Consider the following 13,419-nt stretch of genomic DNA (forward strand, 5'->3'; position numbering starts at 1 on the left):
TGACAATGCTCATGCGTGTGTCTGCTCCTGTAATCTTAGTGTCATTTAACCTTCTTGGGCATTACTTGTTGCTAAATGGTCTCCAAGGACCTTTCAAGCTTTATGACTCTGATAATCTGCAGCAAAATAACATACAATTCTCTCTGTTGCTCAAAACTTGATCACTTGTCTTTTGTGGAAGTTGTTGGCTTTTAGAAATAAACAGTTTGATCTAGACTAAATTGAGAAGGAGACATAGACAGATTTAGTGATTCAATCTGCAGAAGTAAATGACACACATGATTGAGGTTGAGGATAAGATATTTACTGGAACATGCAATTGAGGAGACCTTTAATTGTCTATGGTAAGTTTGCAGATGAAGTTTATAAAAGCATTTCCTAAATTTCTGCATCCTCTGTATGAAGGCATTCAGGGCATGAGAAATGGTGCAGATCAAAATACAATGGCATGTTGAAGCACAGATCAGACCTTTAGAGCCAAAGCTGCCCTGAGGATTTTAGCCTATACCCATGCTGCTCTCAACTCATAGAGACCAGGATGCAATCTCCTCCCCCCTTATATGCCCATCTCCTCACACTCCACCTTTGCAGGCCATCAGGTGGCCTCTGGACATAATTCTTAGAAAACCTTGCTTCACAGTATTGTTATTATTGGTCTTCCTGTTAAAATGTAAACATAACATGTCATTTGTTTTTTTCCATATACTCTTTCACATACTTCATGCTTTCATACTTTATGTTTCAAACTCCCAATACTTTCTCCCTCTGAAACCTTTCCACTATGCCTGTGGAAACCTATTTCTGTATATTCCCTTTATCTTCTTGCTTTACTGAAGCATGGCTCACATTTAAGACCTTCGCTTTTCACCCAGTGCTTTCTAATAGTTTGTATTGGCCCACACAGTGTTTTAGGGTTGGGAGAAGAGATCAATGTCTTCTCCCTTTGTTCCTTTCAGACTATTAGTACTTCATTCTTATGTAAGTACCCCCCTCCCCTCAACACAGCTTTGATGTTTATGTCTGTTGGTGTTACCATGTCTCTATCTTCTCCCAATTTCTTAACTACTCTCCCCTGTTTTAAACACTCTTTCCTGTTTTCAAAGTCATGCTCTTAACCCACTTTAATTTCCACGTGGATGACTTTTCTTATATGTTGGCCTTTCTTGTTCTTAAGATATTCATTTCTAATGGAGTTTTGTACCACACCACTTTAGATGTCCACTCATGGCTGTATCATGGGCCTTATCTTCGCTTGCAGCTGCTCAAACTCTGAAATACTAAAGTCATACATGTTAATGTCTCATGACAACTTCCTTTGCTTGCAGATCTCTAAAAGTTGCTCAAAAGCATTATATGGAAAGCTGAGCTCCTGGTCTTCTTTACCAAGCCTGATTCTTCTCCTGAGGTTTCATGTTTTTTAAATAGACCCCATCCTGTACCAAGTTGCCAAGCTTGAAACTTGGAATTCATTCTTGATTTCTTCTTCCTCATCATCTGCTTCTCTTCACCTAATATTGTCAATTCTGTCTCCTAATATTTCTTGAATCCATTTTCTTCTCCTTATCACCATTCTCTTTCTAGATGCAGACCTGGAGTTTTGCAGCAGCCTCCTAAGGAAACTCCCTGCACATAGTCCTTCCTCTCTAATCCATTCTTCACCCTGACCACACAGAACTGGTCTAAAATGCAAACTGATCACATCACACTCCTGTTCAATGTTATACTCTTAGGACCCAGTGCAAATCCCTGAACACAGATTAGAGGCCCTGCATATCTGGCTCTGTTTACCTCTCTAGCCTTAACTCTTGTTTCTTTCCCATCAAACATTGTGATTTAGTCATGTTTATTTCAGTTCCTGGAATATGCATTGATTTATTTAACTCTGAGCCTTTGAGGATGTTCCCTCAATACAAATTCTTCATCTTCCTCTTAGTTTGACAAACTCCTACTCACCTTTCAGGCTTCAGCTTTCTCTAGAAAGTTTATCTTAATCCCCTTAATTCTGGATAGGTGCTTCTTCCCTGAATTTTGGCATCCTGAATTTGCTCTATTCAAGTACTTATCCAACTGTATTATAATCCCTATTTACTATATTTGTCATAAGCTTTGTGAGAGCAGAAATGTGTCAACAGCACCTAGAACATTCCTGATTCCTAGTAGGTACTTTTAGTTTATCATTTGCTTTCCAATGAGACTGTAAGCATTTTAAGGGCAAAATCCATGTTTCCTATTTGCTGCTCAATTATTTGACCTTCCTCAGACCTTAGATACATTATTAAACATGAGTAATTTGGAATAAACCATCTCTGAGGTACCTGTCAGAACTAAAGTGCTCTATATCTTAAATGCTGCATAGAGTCCTGTAAGTCATAAATCCTAAACAAAACAAAACATTTTACTGTATCTTTTGGAGAAAATCAAAATGTTTTTGGTTGACTTGGTTAGAGTGAATTCTTGATAGTTTATAACCAGAGAAAAAGACTAACGTTTTCACCATTGTCTGCCTATATACTTTTTATAATAAAAATACCTAGTATATTGAATGCATACAAATGCTATCTTACTAGTTTTATGATAAAATCGTAACTCCCTTATTTTATCAATGCAATGCTTTAATTTTTAAATATACTGTTTACTTTATTGACTTGACCATGATGTTGGTGTTCTATGGAGCCTGATATATAGCTTGAATACGGGTCCTGTGGGTCAATCCAGACTCTCCCACTTATTAGCAGTATGAGCTCAACCATGGCCCTTAATCTCTCTGAGCTCCGGTATCTTCATCTGTAAAATGGATGATAACAATACATGGCCTACTCAGTTTACTGAGGGAATTAAATGAGACAATCCATATAAAGTGTGGAGCACAGTGTCCAGCACTTAGTAAGTGCTAGATATACTCATTAGTCACCATAGTAAGATTTTTGTCTGATTTAACAGTGCCACAAGAGAAAAATCTCTACAGTTCTTACATGTTAATTTCATGGGTGGTATTTCTGTTACTTTTTAAAACCATTTACACCCACTGGTTTATGTGATATTTTGATCATAAAATAGTAGGTTCTTTTTGTAGTTATGTGGAATTGAATTGGCTTACTTCCTTGTGTTCCACTGCTCATAATTTCATAGTGACAAGGCTGGTCCAATATGGAACAAAATACCCTTTACATGGCTGCCTTTTTTTTATATGATGCAAGATGCTTGTGTCACAAAATGAATTCAGAATGCCTGTCTCTAAATCTTTAGGAGTCAAATCAGAGTTAACTATCAGGTAGAGAAAAGTTGTGAATTTAAAACTGATATGCAATATTCTCCAAGGAATAATTTTAAAACAAACTTTTGTAAATGATAAGGTATCTTGTGCACCATTTTACGACCTATTCCTATACTTTGATTTCACTTAGAAAACAGTATAAATTTATAGCCTGACCACATTGTGTCCTAAACACCAAAGGCAAATGACATTGAGGGGATTTCATCTTAACCACAGAGAAACTGTGACAAGCCCAAAACCACAGGATCAAGTAAGTGGTAGATCCAGGAATAGAACTGAGAAGGCTCTGATTCCTCCTCACATGTTGAAACCACAAGGTTCTGCTGCTTTGGGACATAATGATAGATCAGCTAATGCTGCTAGACCACTAGTACATGACACATTGGGGCCAACCATATGAGGGCACTATCTGAAAGCATGCAACCTTTACTTTCTAAAGGCCTGCGTGGAAACCAGAGACATAGGAAGGAGCCATTACAGGCACTGGATGTTTATTGACTGATATTTGTGTTCGGGGTAATCAATTGCTACCACAAAGTTTGTTTCTCTGCTAAGATTGTAAAAAAAAAACAACCACCACATAATAATTTATAACCAGAGAAAGGCCATTCTTAATAACATTTTAGTAATTTTTAATAAAGCTAGTAGCTAAAAAGTTTACTAGAATAGCATCACATATAAAAGAAGCATACAATTTGTTTGTTCCTTTAAAAAATTGACCTCATTCCCCCATTGTTCTTTACAATTTTGTTTCCTTTGCCTTTACTTGATTTCCATAGCACTGAAATGGTTGGTTTGAAGGATTTGTTCTGCTTTTTCTTTTCCTCTTTGGGGACCAGATTTGCCAACCTTCTCACTCTGTCATGCCAGAAGCAGCCTTATCCTTTGTTGCTATTTTATGTGGATAAAAATTGTTTTTACTTATATTTTGCTCTTTTATTATATCATAAACCTTGCTAGGGTTATTTTCTTCCTTCCTGAAATTCACCCTTTAGAAGATCCTTTAGTAAAATCCTTTAGCATTTATTTTTCTAAAGATGTCTTGTTTCAACCTTACTCTTGAAGAATAACTTTGCTACATATACTATTCTAGGATGACAGTTACTTTCTTTTAGGCCTTTGAAAATATTTCACTGTCTATGGCTTCTATTGTTGCTATTAAATAATAAAATATGTCTAGTGATGATAGAGTACTCATCTGCCATCTTTGCATGATGAGCACTTATATGTATCACTTCATTTAACCCTGATAACAAATGTATTACAATATGCCATTATTATTCTCATTTCTCTTAATGGAGGAATAGAGACACAGACCAGTTAAGGATACAGAATAAGTAAGGAGGGCAGGATTTCGCCCCAGGAGCTCTGACTCTAGAACCTAGGTTTTTAAACAACTTACCATAGCCAAGCAAATACTTAAAGAGAATGAGATAATAATACTGTAATAACTATGTATGGTGCCAAGTGGGCACTTGAAATATTGGGGGAACTGCTTTATAAAGTATATGATTGCCTAACCACTATGCTATATGGTATGCCTCAAACTGATACAAAATATTTAAAAATATATAAAAAATAGAATGAAAAATAAATAACATTATTAAATTATAAAGTTATTTTAAAACTTTAGTAATTACAATAGGGAGACATTTTTTTCTGGGTAGGAAGATTAGTAGACTAATCATCACTGTTAAATTATCATTACCCAGCAGGGTCAACATGCTCCTGCCTGTTGCTCATCTACAAGGTGAGAATAATAGTACTACCTGCCTCATAGGTGGTTATGAAGGATAAGTCACTATGTTACAGAAGACCGGAAAAAAAACAAGCCATGCTTAGAGAAAGGGAGTTACATTTTATTAAGGGCAGGGCCAGAGAAAAATGTGCCTTTCAAATTCTGGCCACCCCCACATGGAGGAAACCTTTTCTATTTATACTTTTCCTAGCTCTTCTGTCTCCCAAATTTGGAATGAGACTTCCGGGTCTTCTGGGAAAGAAGGCCTACGTGCTGGGAAGGGGCCATGAGACCATATCTCAAGGCCTGGCCTGGTGTCAGCACTGACAACTCTGTCTGGGGCATAGTCCACGGCCTCTCTGGAATGGGAGTAGTCTTATTTTCCTTATTATTTAAGCAAGCAAGCGTTTACAGAAGCCAAAATAGCAGGGTTAAAATTTATAAGATGGATGCTTCAACTACACATGCGCGCGCGCGTGTGCACACACACACACACACACACACACAAGTGAAAAAGCATTTGTTGTTATTAGCACAGAAACTAACCTGACTATACATCAGAATATAGTATCTGATTACAGGTGATGAGAGAAAGGATGGACTATTAAATAAATGGTGCTGGTGTAGTTGTGTGAATTATATAGAAAACAGAAATTTTGATCTATCTTTCTGAAAAATCTACATCCAAATAGTAAAAAAATAATACCAGATATAGAGCTTAATTATTGTCTAAATTCATGATATCATTAGAACAAAATTTTGATTAATAGTTAAAATGCATGTAGAGAAGGCTGTAATAAGCATACCATCAAAGGTATAAATTATAAATAAAAAAATGGAAAGACCTGATCATATAAAAATTTAAAATTTCATGGTGGAGGAATTGAGCAAAAAAGAAGAAAAGGAGAATGGGAACGCATGGACATGGACAGCAGTGTGGTGATGGTTTGTGGGGGAAAGAGATGGGTGGAGGTGGAAGAGGCATAGAGGGGATAAATGGTGTTGGAAAAATTTGTTTTAATTTCTTTTGTAAAAACAAACAGGAGCACTGTAAATGATTAATGGCACAATATACTACAGTAGGGAAATCTTCTGTAACATATATAACTGAAAGTTAATAATCTTAATTTGTAAAGAGCTCTTATGAAATAATAAAGAAAAGGACCATAAGAATAGAAAAATTAACCAGATAACATACAATCTTCCAGAAAGAATTACAAATAGACACGGAAAAAAATGCTGTTTCACCAGTAATAATAAAAAATACACAAAAAATCAGATACCAATTTTCACTTATGAATTTAATGTGATTTAAAAAGATAGTTCATCAAGAACAAATATAATAATACATTAATAACCACAATGGAAGGAAATAATTACAAAGTATTTGTTGGATCCGAAGAAAGTGACCTCATCTGCATCGTGATAGCACAATGTGGTGGTTTGAGATGGTCTTTGAAGTACAGGCATAATATAGACAAGAAGTGAGAGGTTTGGTGATAGGGTGGAGGGAGAACAATAAATAACCATAGTTTTGGTTTTGTCATGGCTTAGGAATGAGGTTTTAAAAACAGGGAGTCCTGAGAATCCTTGAAGACAGGAAGGGACCAGTAGAGAAGGAGAAATGGAAGCTGTTAGTACAGAGAAGTAAAGTTGAAGCAATAGGTTCATAGAAAGATTAGAAACAGGAAATAAACGTACTTCAGAAGTAGATGGGGAAAAAAACAAATAAAAGTATGAATATTTTTAAATGGAGAGGAAAGATAGGAAAGCTAAGATTGTTCTCTCTGGATAGCATTAATCTTAATGAGGGAGTGACTGGTAAGAGATTGAGTGCTTGTGGGACTAGGAGAATAAAAAAAGGTTTGAAAAAGCTGCTTTGGGATCATGGAGTGGACCAATAGGCAATGAAAACAAATATTGCAGGTTGAGGTCCTGGCTGAGACTCCATAGCATGGAATTGCGTGCTATCTAAGTGGCGTGAGGGGGTTATTCAGAGTGAGGGAAAACGAGGGAAAAACTGTCTTTGGCATACAGAGGTGAAGCAAGCTGGAATGAATTAGGAGGAAAGGAAGGACCAGAATGAAGATATTATGTGCTGGAGAAAGTGGAAGAGATGGAAGACAGGACTAGGGACAGAGAGAAGAGTATTTTAGAATTTAAGATCTTGGCAATAGAACTTTTAGACCATTTGCTTCTTCCTCTTAATTCATATTTTATTAGCTGAACTTGGCTCATATGGAAATGTTCTAATTATTTTTATTTGGATAAAAAATTTTGACCATGAAAGTATTATTTTTTAATTATATAAGTTTCAGGTGTACAACATTGCAATTTGACATCTGTATGGATTACAAAGTTATCACCTCTAAAAGTTAGTGACCATCCATCACAGTGTATTTGCCACTCTTCACTCCTTTCACCCACATCCCAACTCCCTTCCCCTCTGGTAACCACTTGTCCTCTTTATCTATGAGTTTGTTTTTGTTTATTTTTTTAAGACTCCACATATGAGTGAAATCATATGGTATTTGTCTTTCTCCTTCTGACTTAGTATTATATCCTTAAGGTACATCCATGTTGTCACAAATAGCAAGATTTTATTCTGTTGTATTCTGTTATATCCCACTATATATATCACATCATCTTTATTCATTCATCCATTGATGAGTACTTAGGTTGTCTAATTTCCATATCTTGGCTATTGTAAATAATGCTGCAATGAATATAGAAGTTATATATCTTTTTTAATTAGAGTTTTTATATTCTTCAGATAAATATTCAGAAGTGGAATAACTGAAACATATGGTTGTTCTGTTCTCATATTTTTGAAGAATCATCATACCATTTTTCTTAGTGGCTACATAAATTTACAATCCCACCAGCACAAGGCTTCTCTTTTCTCCACGTTTTCACAGACTTTGCTGGTTTTTGTTTTTTTTGGTCTTTTTTATGTTAGCCATTCCTACAGGTGTGAATGAAATCTCATTGTGGCTTTGGTTTGCCTTTCCCTAATAATTAGTGATGTTGAATATGTTTTCAATTGCCATTTCTTTTGAAGACCTAACGAATGGTTGTTATATAGTTACATAATGTTTGTTTAACAGTTAACTGGTGGCTACTTTAGAGACCACTGCAAAGTGAACTGATAAGTGACTTGAGACACTGATCTACTGTATCATTATGCATCCTATCTTCAAGTAAGGGTTATAGCACATTAAAATTAGACAGTTTATATTTCCTTTCTGAATTCCTCCAGATGTTCACTTCTCATGAATAAATACTCAAAAAGAACTTTAATACAAAAATGAAGAAAACAAAGTTGAAATTATGTAGGATCATACGAATAAAGGATCATACAAATAAAGGGTCAGACAAGTCAGTTAATTTCAGAAATAAAAATCTATCCTGTATACTTCAAAGCTCAAAACCTTTCAGTGTTTTGCCATGAATAGATAGTAAAAACCAGAATCCTAGGCTAGAATGTTAAAGTTTCCAACATAAAATTCTGACTTTACCTTTCACTGCACCCTATGTGCATCACCACATTATAGCCAAATAAAGCTTGACATCTTTGGAAAAATGTTTTCCCAACTTTCACCTTGATTTTTTTGTTTCTGCTATTTACTCAGCTTATAAAACCCTACATCTCAACTTTTCAAATCATAACTGTTCATTAAAACTCAGTTCATTTGTTATGCAGTCTGTGACTCCAGCCAGAAGTGATACCTGTTCTCTTATCATCTGTAATTCCTTTGTATACCACGTTTACATTACTTTTCATGCTCTTCTTATTTATTTAAAAATATTTTAGTTTCCACTAAATTTTAAATTCCCTGATGGTAGGGACCACATTTTTATTATCTTTGCATTATTTCACAGTATTAATGTAATGCTTTTTCTGTCGCAAGCATGCACTAAATATTTGCTGAACAGGCATTGGATGTTACTAAGTAGCAAGGTAGGACCTTTTAAAAAATAATGTTTTCCTTTTCTTTAGGTTACTTTTAAACTAGAGGCCCAGTGCATGGATTTGTGCACCAGTGAGGTCCCTTGGCCTGGCCAAAACCAGCTCTCCGACATCCCCCAAGGGGTCCCAGATTGCGAGAGGGCAGTTCTCGGGTGACGCACCCTGGAATCAGGCTCCCTCCTCTCTGGTTTTGGGTGAGTCACCTGAGAACCGCAGCTACCAAGTCACTGCAGCTCAGTGGCTCCTGTGTTGAGCGTCTGCCCCTGGTGGTCAGTGCACGTCATAGCTACAGGTCGGCTGGTCGAATGGTAGGCTGGTTGCTTGGGCTTTTCTCTATATAGATGTTATTTCATTAACCTCTTCTAACATGAGTGTTTTGCCCCATAGGTATGGCATGGATTGCCTTATTCAGTTTGAAGATTTTGCCAATGTAAATGCATTTCGTCTCCTGAACAAATATCGAAACCAGTATTGCACATTCAATGATGATATTCAAGGTAATAAAATTTTCACTGCATGTGGACAAGAATAGTTTCTGCTGATGGTTGCCAGAGTGGAGGAGGTTGGGGGAATGGGTGAAAAGAGTTAAAGAGTATAGGAGATACAAACTCCCAGTTATGAAAGAAATAAGACATGGTGTTATAGTCAGTAATATCGTAACTTTCTATGGTGACAGATGATTACTAGACTTATTGTGGTGACCACATTGTAAGGTATATAATGTGGGATCACTATGTTGTACACCTGAAACTAATATAATTTTGTATGCCAATTATATGCTAAAAATTTAAAAAAGAATATCTACTGAATGCCAGGAATTATGCTTGATGACTTGATACATTATTCTTATTTACTTTCTTATACTGTATTTGAGAAAAGTATTCTGTGACACCGGAATATATCATATAATCCATGAGCTAGAGAATGAGCTCCCCAAAATCTGATAAAATCCCATGATTACAGCTAACAAGAAAGCAAAATGAAAATATATTGTTCATTGTTTAAAAATAAGACTGCATATACTTTTCTCTTTAGCTATTATCTCAATCAGCCACAATTTCTAAGCTTCATCCCAATAAAAGCCGCCTTTCTGTATAAAAATCAATCTGTGCATTGATTTTTACTATTTTGTTTTTGATAAGTATAGTTCCTGGACTACCTGCTTTTGTCTATGTTACCTGTGTTCGTTTGTTTGTTTCTTTTCTTTTTAAACCCTGATAGACAGCCCTAGAAAGAATTCTGAAAGTGATTTGATTAGGCTAGTGGGGGGTGGTTTGATAAATTTTTAAAAAATATTTTTTATTGATTTCAGAGAGGAAGGGAGAGGGAGAGACGGATAAAAACATAAACGATTAGAGAGAATCATTGATCAGCTACCTCCTGCACACCCCTCTGCTGGAGCCCTGGTAACCCGGGCACATGCCCAGACCAGGAATCTAGGTCAACACTCAACCACTGAGTTCAACCTCTTGGCCTTGCGGGCTGTGATTGTTGCTTTGTGAGTACTTTCACACCCTTAGCAACATTAGCACTCTTGATGGCCTCTTTATGTTTCAACGTTATGCTAATTTCTGCCAGCAACGAAAGCATTCTCTTCTTTGTTGCCTGAGAGACACTTTTTGTCAAGCTGAGGTATCAGCATGAAAGGGTTGTCAAGTCATGGGGGCATTCAGTACTGGTTTTTCATCCCCAGTAATCTGCCCTCAAATGTAATCTACATCCATTTTGTCTACCTGTTTTCACATAGGAGTTTTAGAATATAACTGCCTTAGCCTCAAAATGAATGATTTGAAAAAAATAGATCTAATCTCTGACAAAAGAAAACTTGTGGCCACTTATTAGGTTTCTGACTAGAAATGACCAAACCATTTTCCATACCAAATAATGTCCTTAGTGACACATTTCCCACATATGTTTCTATTTTACCTTTTTAACCTTATGTTTTTACCATTTTGCCCACAAATGTAATACTTACCCCACTGTGGGCATAGGAATTGCCTTCCAGTGCCAACAAAAAGAATTATGTAACTATTACAGCCTTACCATGTAAATAAATGTTTTTACATTTAACCCTTGGGGAATTTTTTAAAACAGATGTGTTATTTAAAGATATTTGAAGTATGGTAGCAGCCATACTTGGGTAAAATTGCTGTTTAATATTTTAACCTTGCTGTTTTGGGTTCTGCACTCATTTAAAAGTTATTTTGATTTTCTGAACTTATGTATGCTATCCCAATACTCCATTGATGATGGTTTGAATATCCCATTGATTGTGATCTCACTGGTTACTGAAGCACATTCTTCTGGGAATCAGAACAGCACAATTATCCTAAATTGTCTCAGTAGCTACAGATAACTGAGTTTCGGTTGACTCAGTGGTCCCGGAATCTGGACAGCACAATTATTCTAAATTGTCCAGGTGGTCCCAGATAATGTGTTTCTGTTGATTCAGTGATTCGTAGATACTTTAGATAACTAAGTTGCTCGATTTTGCTTCTGTAAAGAATGCTTTTCGCGAAACAGGTTCCTCATTCCAGACCCAAAGATGTAATCGATACTTTTGTGATATTCTGCATATAAGCCAGAAGTGGCGAGCTGTTCGGGGCTGCGAGGTCTGGAGCGCTTTTGCTCCCTCGTATGCCGCCGGCTTTTAATAAATGACTCCATAATTCAACTTTTTGAGGCGTCCTTTGTAAGATGGGGGTTACACTACAACATATTATTTTATGAAAATATTTGATTTTTTAAAATATTTAAAATTCTACTGTATTAGTAATCTAAAATAATCATAAATGATAGAGATTTTGGTTCAAAATTTATTTAGTTCTTAATGCATTCTAATTATAAATTATTTTTAACTGAAAAAAATGTGCGAGTTAAATCTATTAAATATTTTATTATATAACCTGGAGACCATCAAACTTGAGCAAATTCACCCAAAGAGTTGTTCTCATTCTCTGGTCATTTTAAAATCAGCTACAAAAAGAGATTTTTCTTCTCATAGTAGCCTCTTTGGCTCCTAGTTTGATTGTTAGGATTTTAAAAATAAGGTAAATGTTGCCTAATCTTATACTAAATGTGTTGATAATTGAAAAGATAAAAGTCAGAAACGGTCAGACATTTCACAAAAGAATGAATACGCTGGCTGGAAAACACATTTTAAAGTTTAACTACACCACTAAGTTTTAAAAAGTGTATTAAACAGCAAATGAGAAACTGCTTTTCTCTATCAAGCTGGCAAAGATTTTTATCATTCTAACCATTAATGATGTTTTAAAGAAAATGAGCATTCTCATTCATTGAAGGTGGAAATATAAATTGGTAAAACTCCTGGAGAGGCAACATGTGTCAGAAACCTTGAAAACGTGCAGATCTTTGATCTGATAATTCTATTTTTAGCAACTTATCCTGAGCAAGTAAAAATGCAAAACAAATGTACAGATATTTATTTATTTTAAATATTTATTTATTTTTAATATTGAGGTATAATTGACGTGGAATATTGTATTGGTTTTAGTTGTACAACATAATGATTTGATATATGTACATACTGCAAAATGATTACCACAATAGGCTTAGTTAATTAACATCCATCACTTCACATAGTTATAAATTTTGTTTCTTGTGATGAGAACATTTATTCTCTTAGCAACTTTCAAATATATAATACGGTGTTTTAACTATAGTCACCATGTTGTATATTACATCCCTAGGACTTATCCTATATAATAATCCTATAAATAAAGAGGTATTATGCAAATTGACCCTCCCGCCCTCACACAAGATGGCCACCCCCATGTGGTCAAAGATGACTGCCACAAGATGGCCAGCAGGGGAGGGTAGTTTTGGGCAATCAGACCAGCAGGGGAGGTCAGTTAGAGGCAACCTTGCCTGCAGGGGAGGGTAGTTGGGGGCGATGAGGCCAGCAGGGGAGCAGTTAGGCCTCAATCAGGCTGGCATGGGAATGGTTAGGGGGTGATCAGGCTGGCAAGCAGGCGAGTGGCTGGGAGCCAGCGACCCCAGATTGTGAGAGGGATGTCTGACTGCCGGTTTAGCCCCGATCCCTGTGGGGTCCCAGATTGGAGAGGGTGCAGGCTGGGCTGAGGGACACCCCTCCCCCAGTGCATGAATTTTGTGCACTGGTCCTCTAGTTTGTTATATAACTGAAGGTTTGTACCTTTTGACTCCCTTCAGCCATTTTGTTCATTCCTCACCCCTAGCCTCTAGCAGCCACCAATCTGTTCTCTGTATCCCTGATTTTGGGTTTTTGTTTTAGATTCAACATATAAGTGAGATCATACAGTATTTGTCTTTTTCTGCCTGACTTATTTCAGTTAGCATAATGCTTTCAAGATTCATCCCTGTTGTCACAATGTAGGATTTCCTTCATTTTTGTGGCTGAATAATATTCCATTGTCACATATTACATTTTCCTTA

General features: G+C 36.2%; 1 protein-coding gene across 2 annotated transcripts in view; it reads left to right on the forward strand.

The window, feature by feature from the left end:
* The window catches only part of ME1 (malic enzyme 1), a 178,481-nt gene that overhangs the window by 124,129 nt on the left and 40,933 nt on the right, over nucleotides 1–13,419 (forward strand). For both annotated transcript variants that reach the window (XM_080664459.1, XM_080664460.1), the window contains one exon: nucleotides 9,370–9,479. In XM_080664459.1, coding sequence (XP_080520585.1) covers nucleotides 9,370–9,479 — 110 coding nt within the window. The remainder of the gene's footprint in view (nucleotides 1–9,369; nucleotides 9,480–13,419) is intronic.

The sequence above is a fragment of the Plecotus auritus genome, assembly GCF_963455305.1.
Source record: "Plecotus auritus genome assembly, chromosome: 4".
In the NCBI taxonomy this organism is placed as follows: Eukaryota; Metazoa; Chordata; class Mammalia; order Chiroptera; family Vespertilionidae; genus Plecotus; species Plecotus auritus.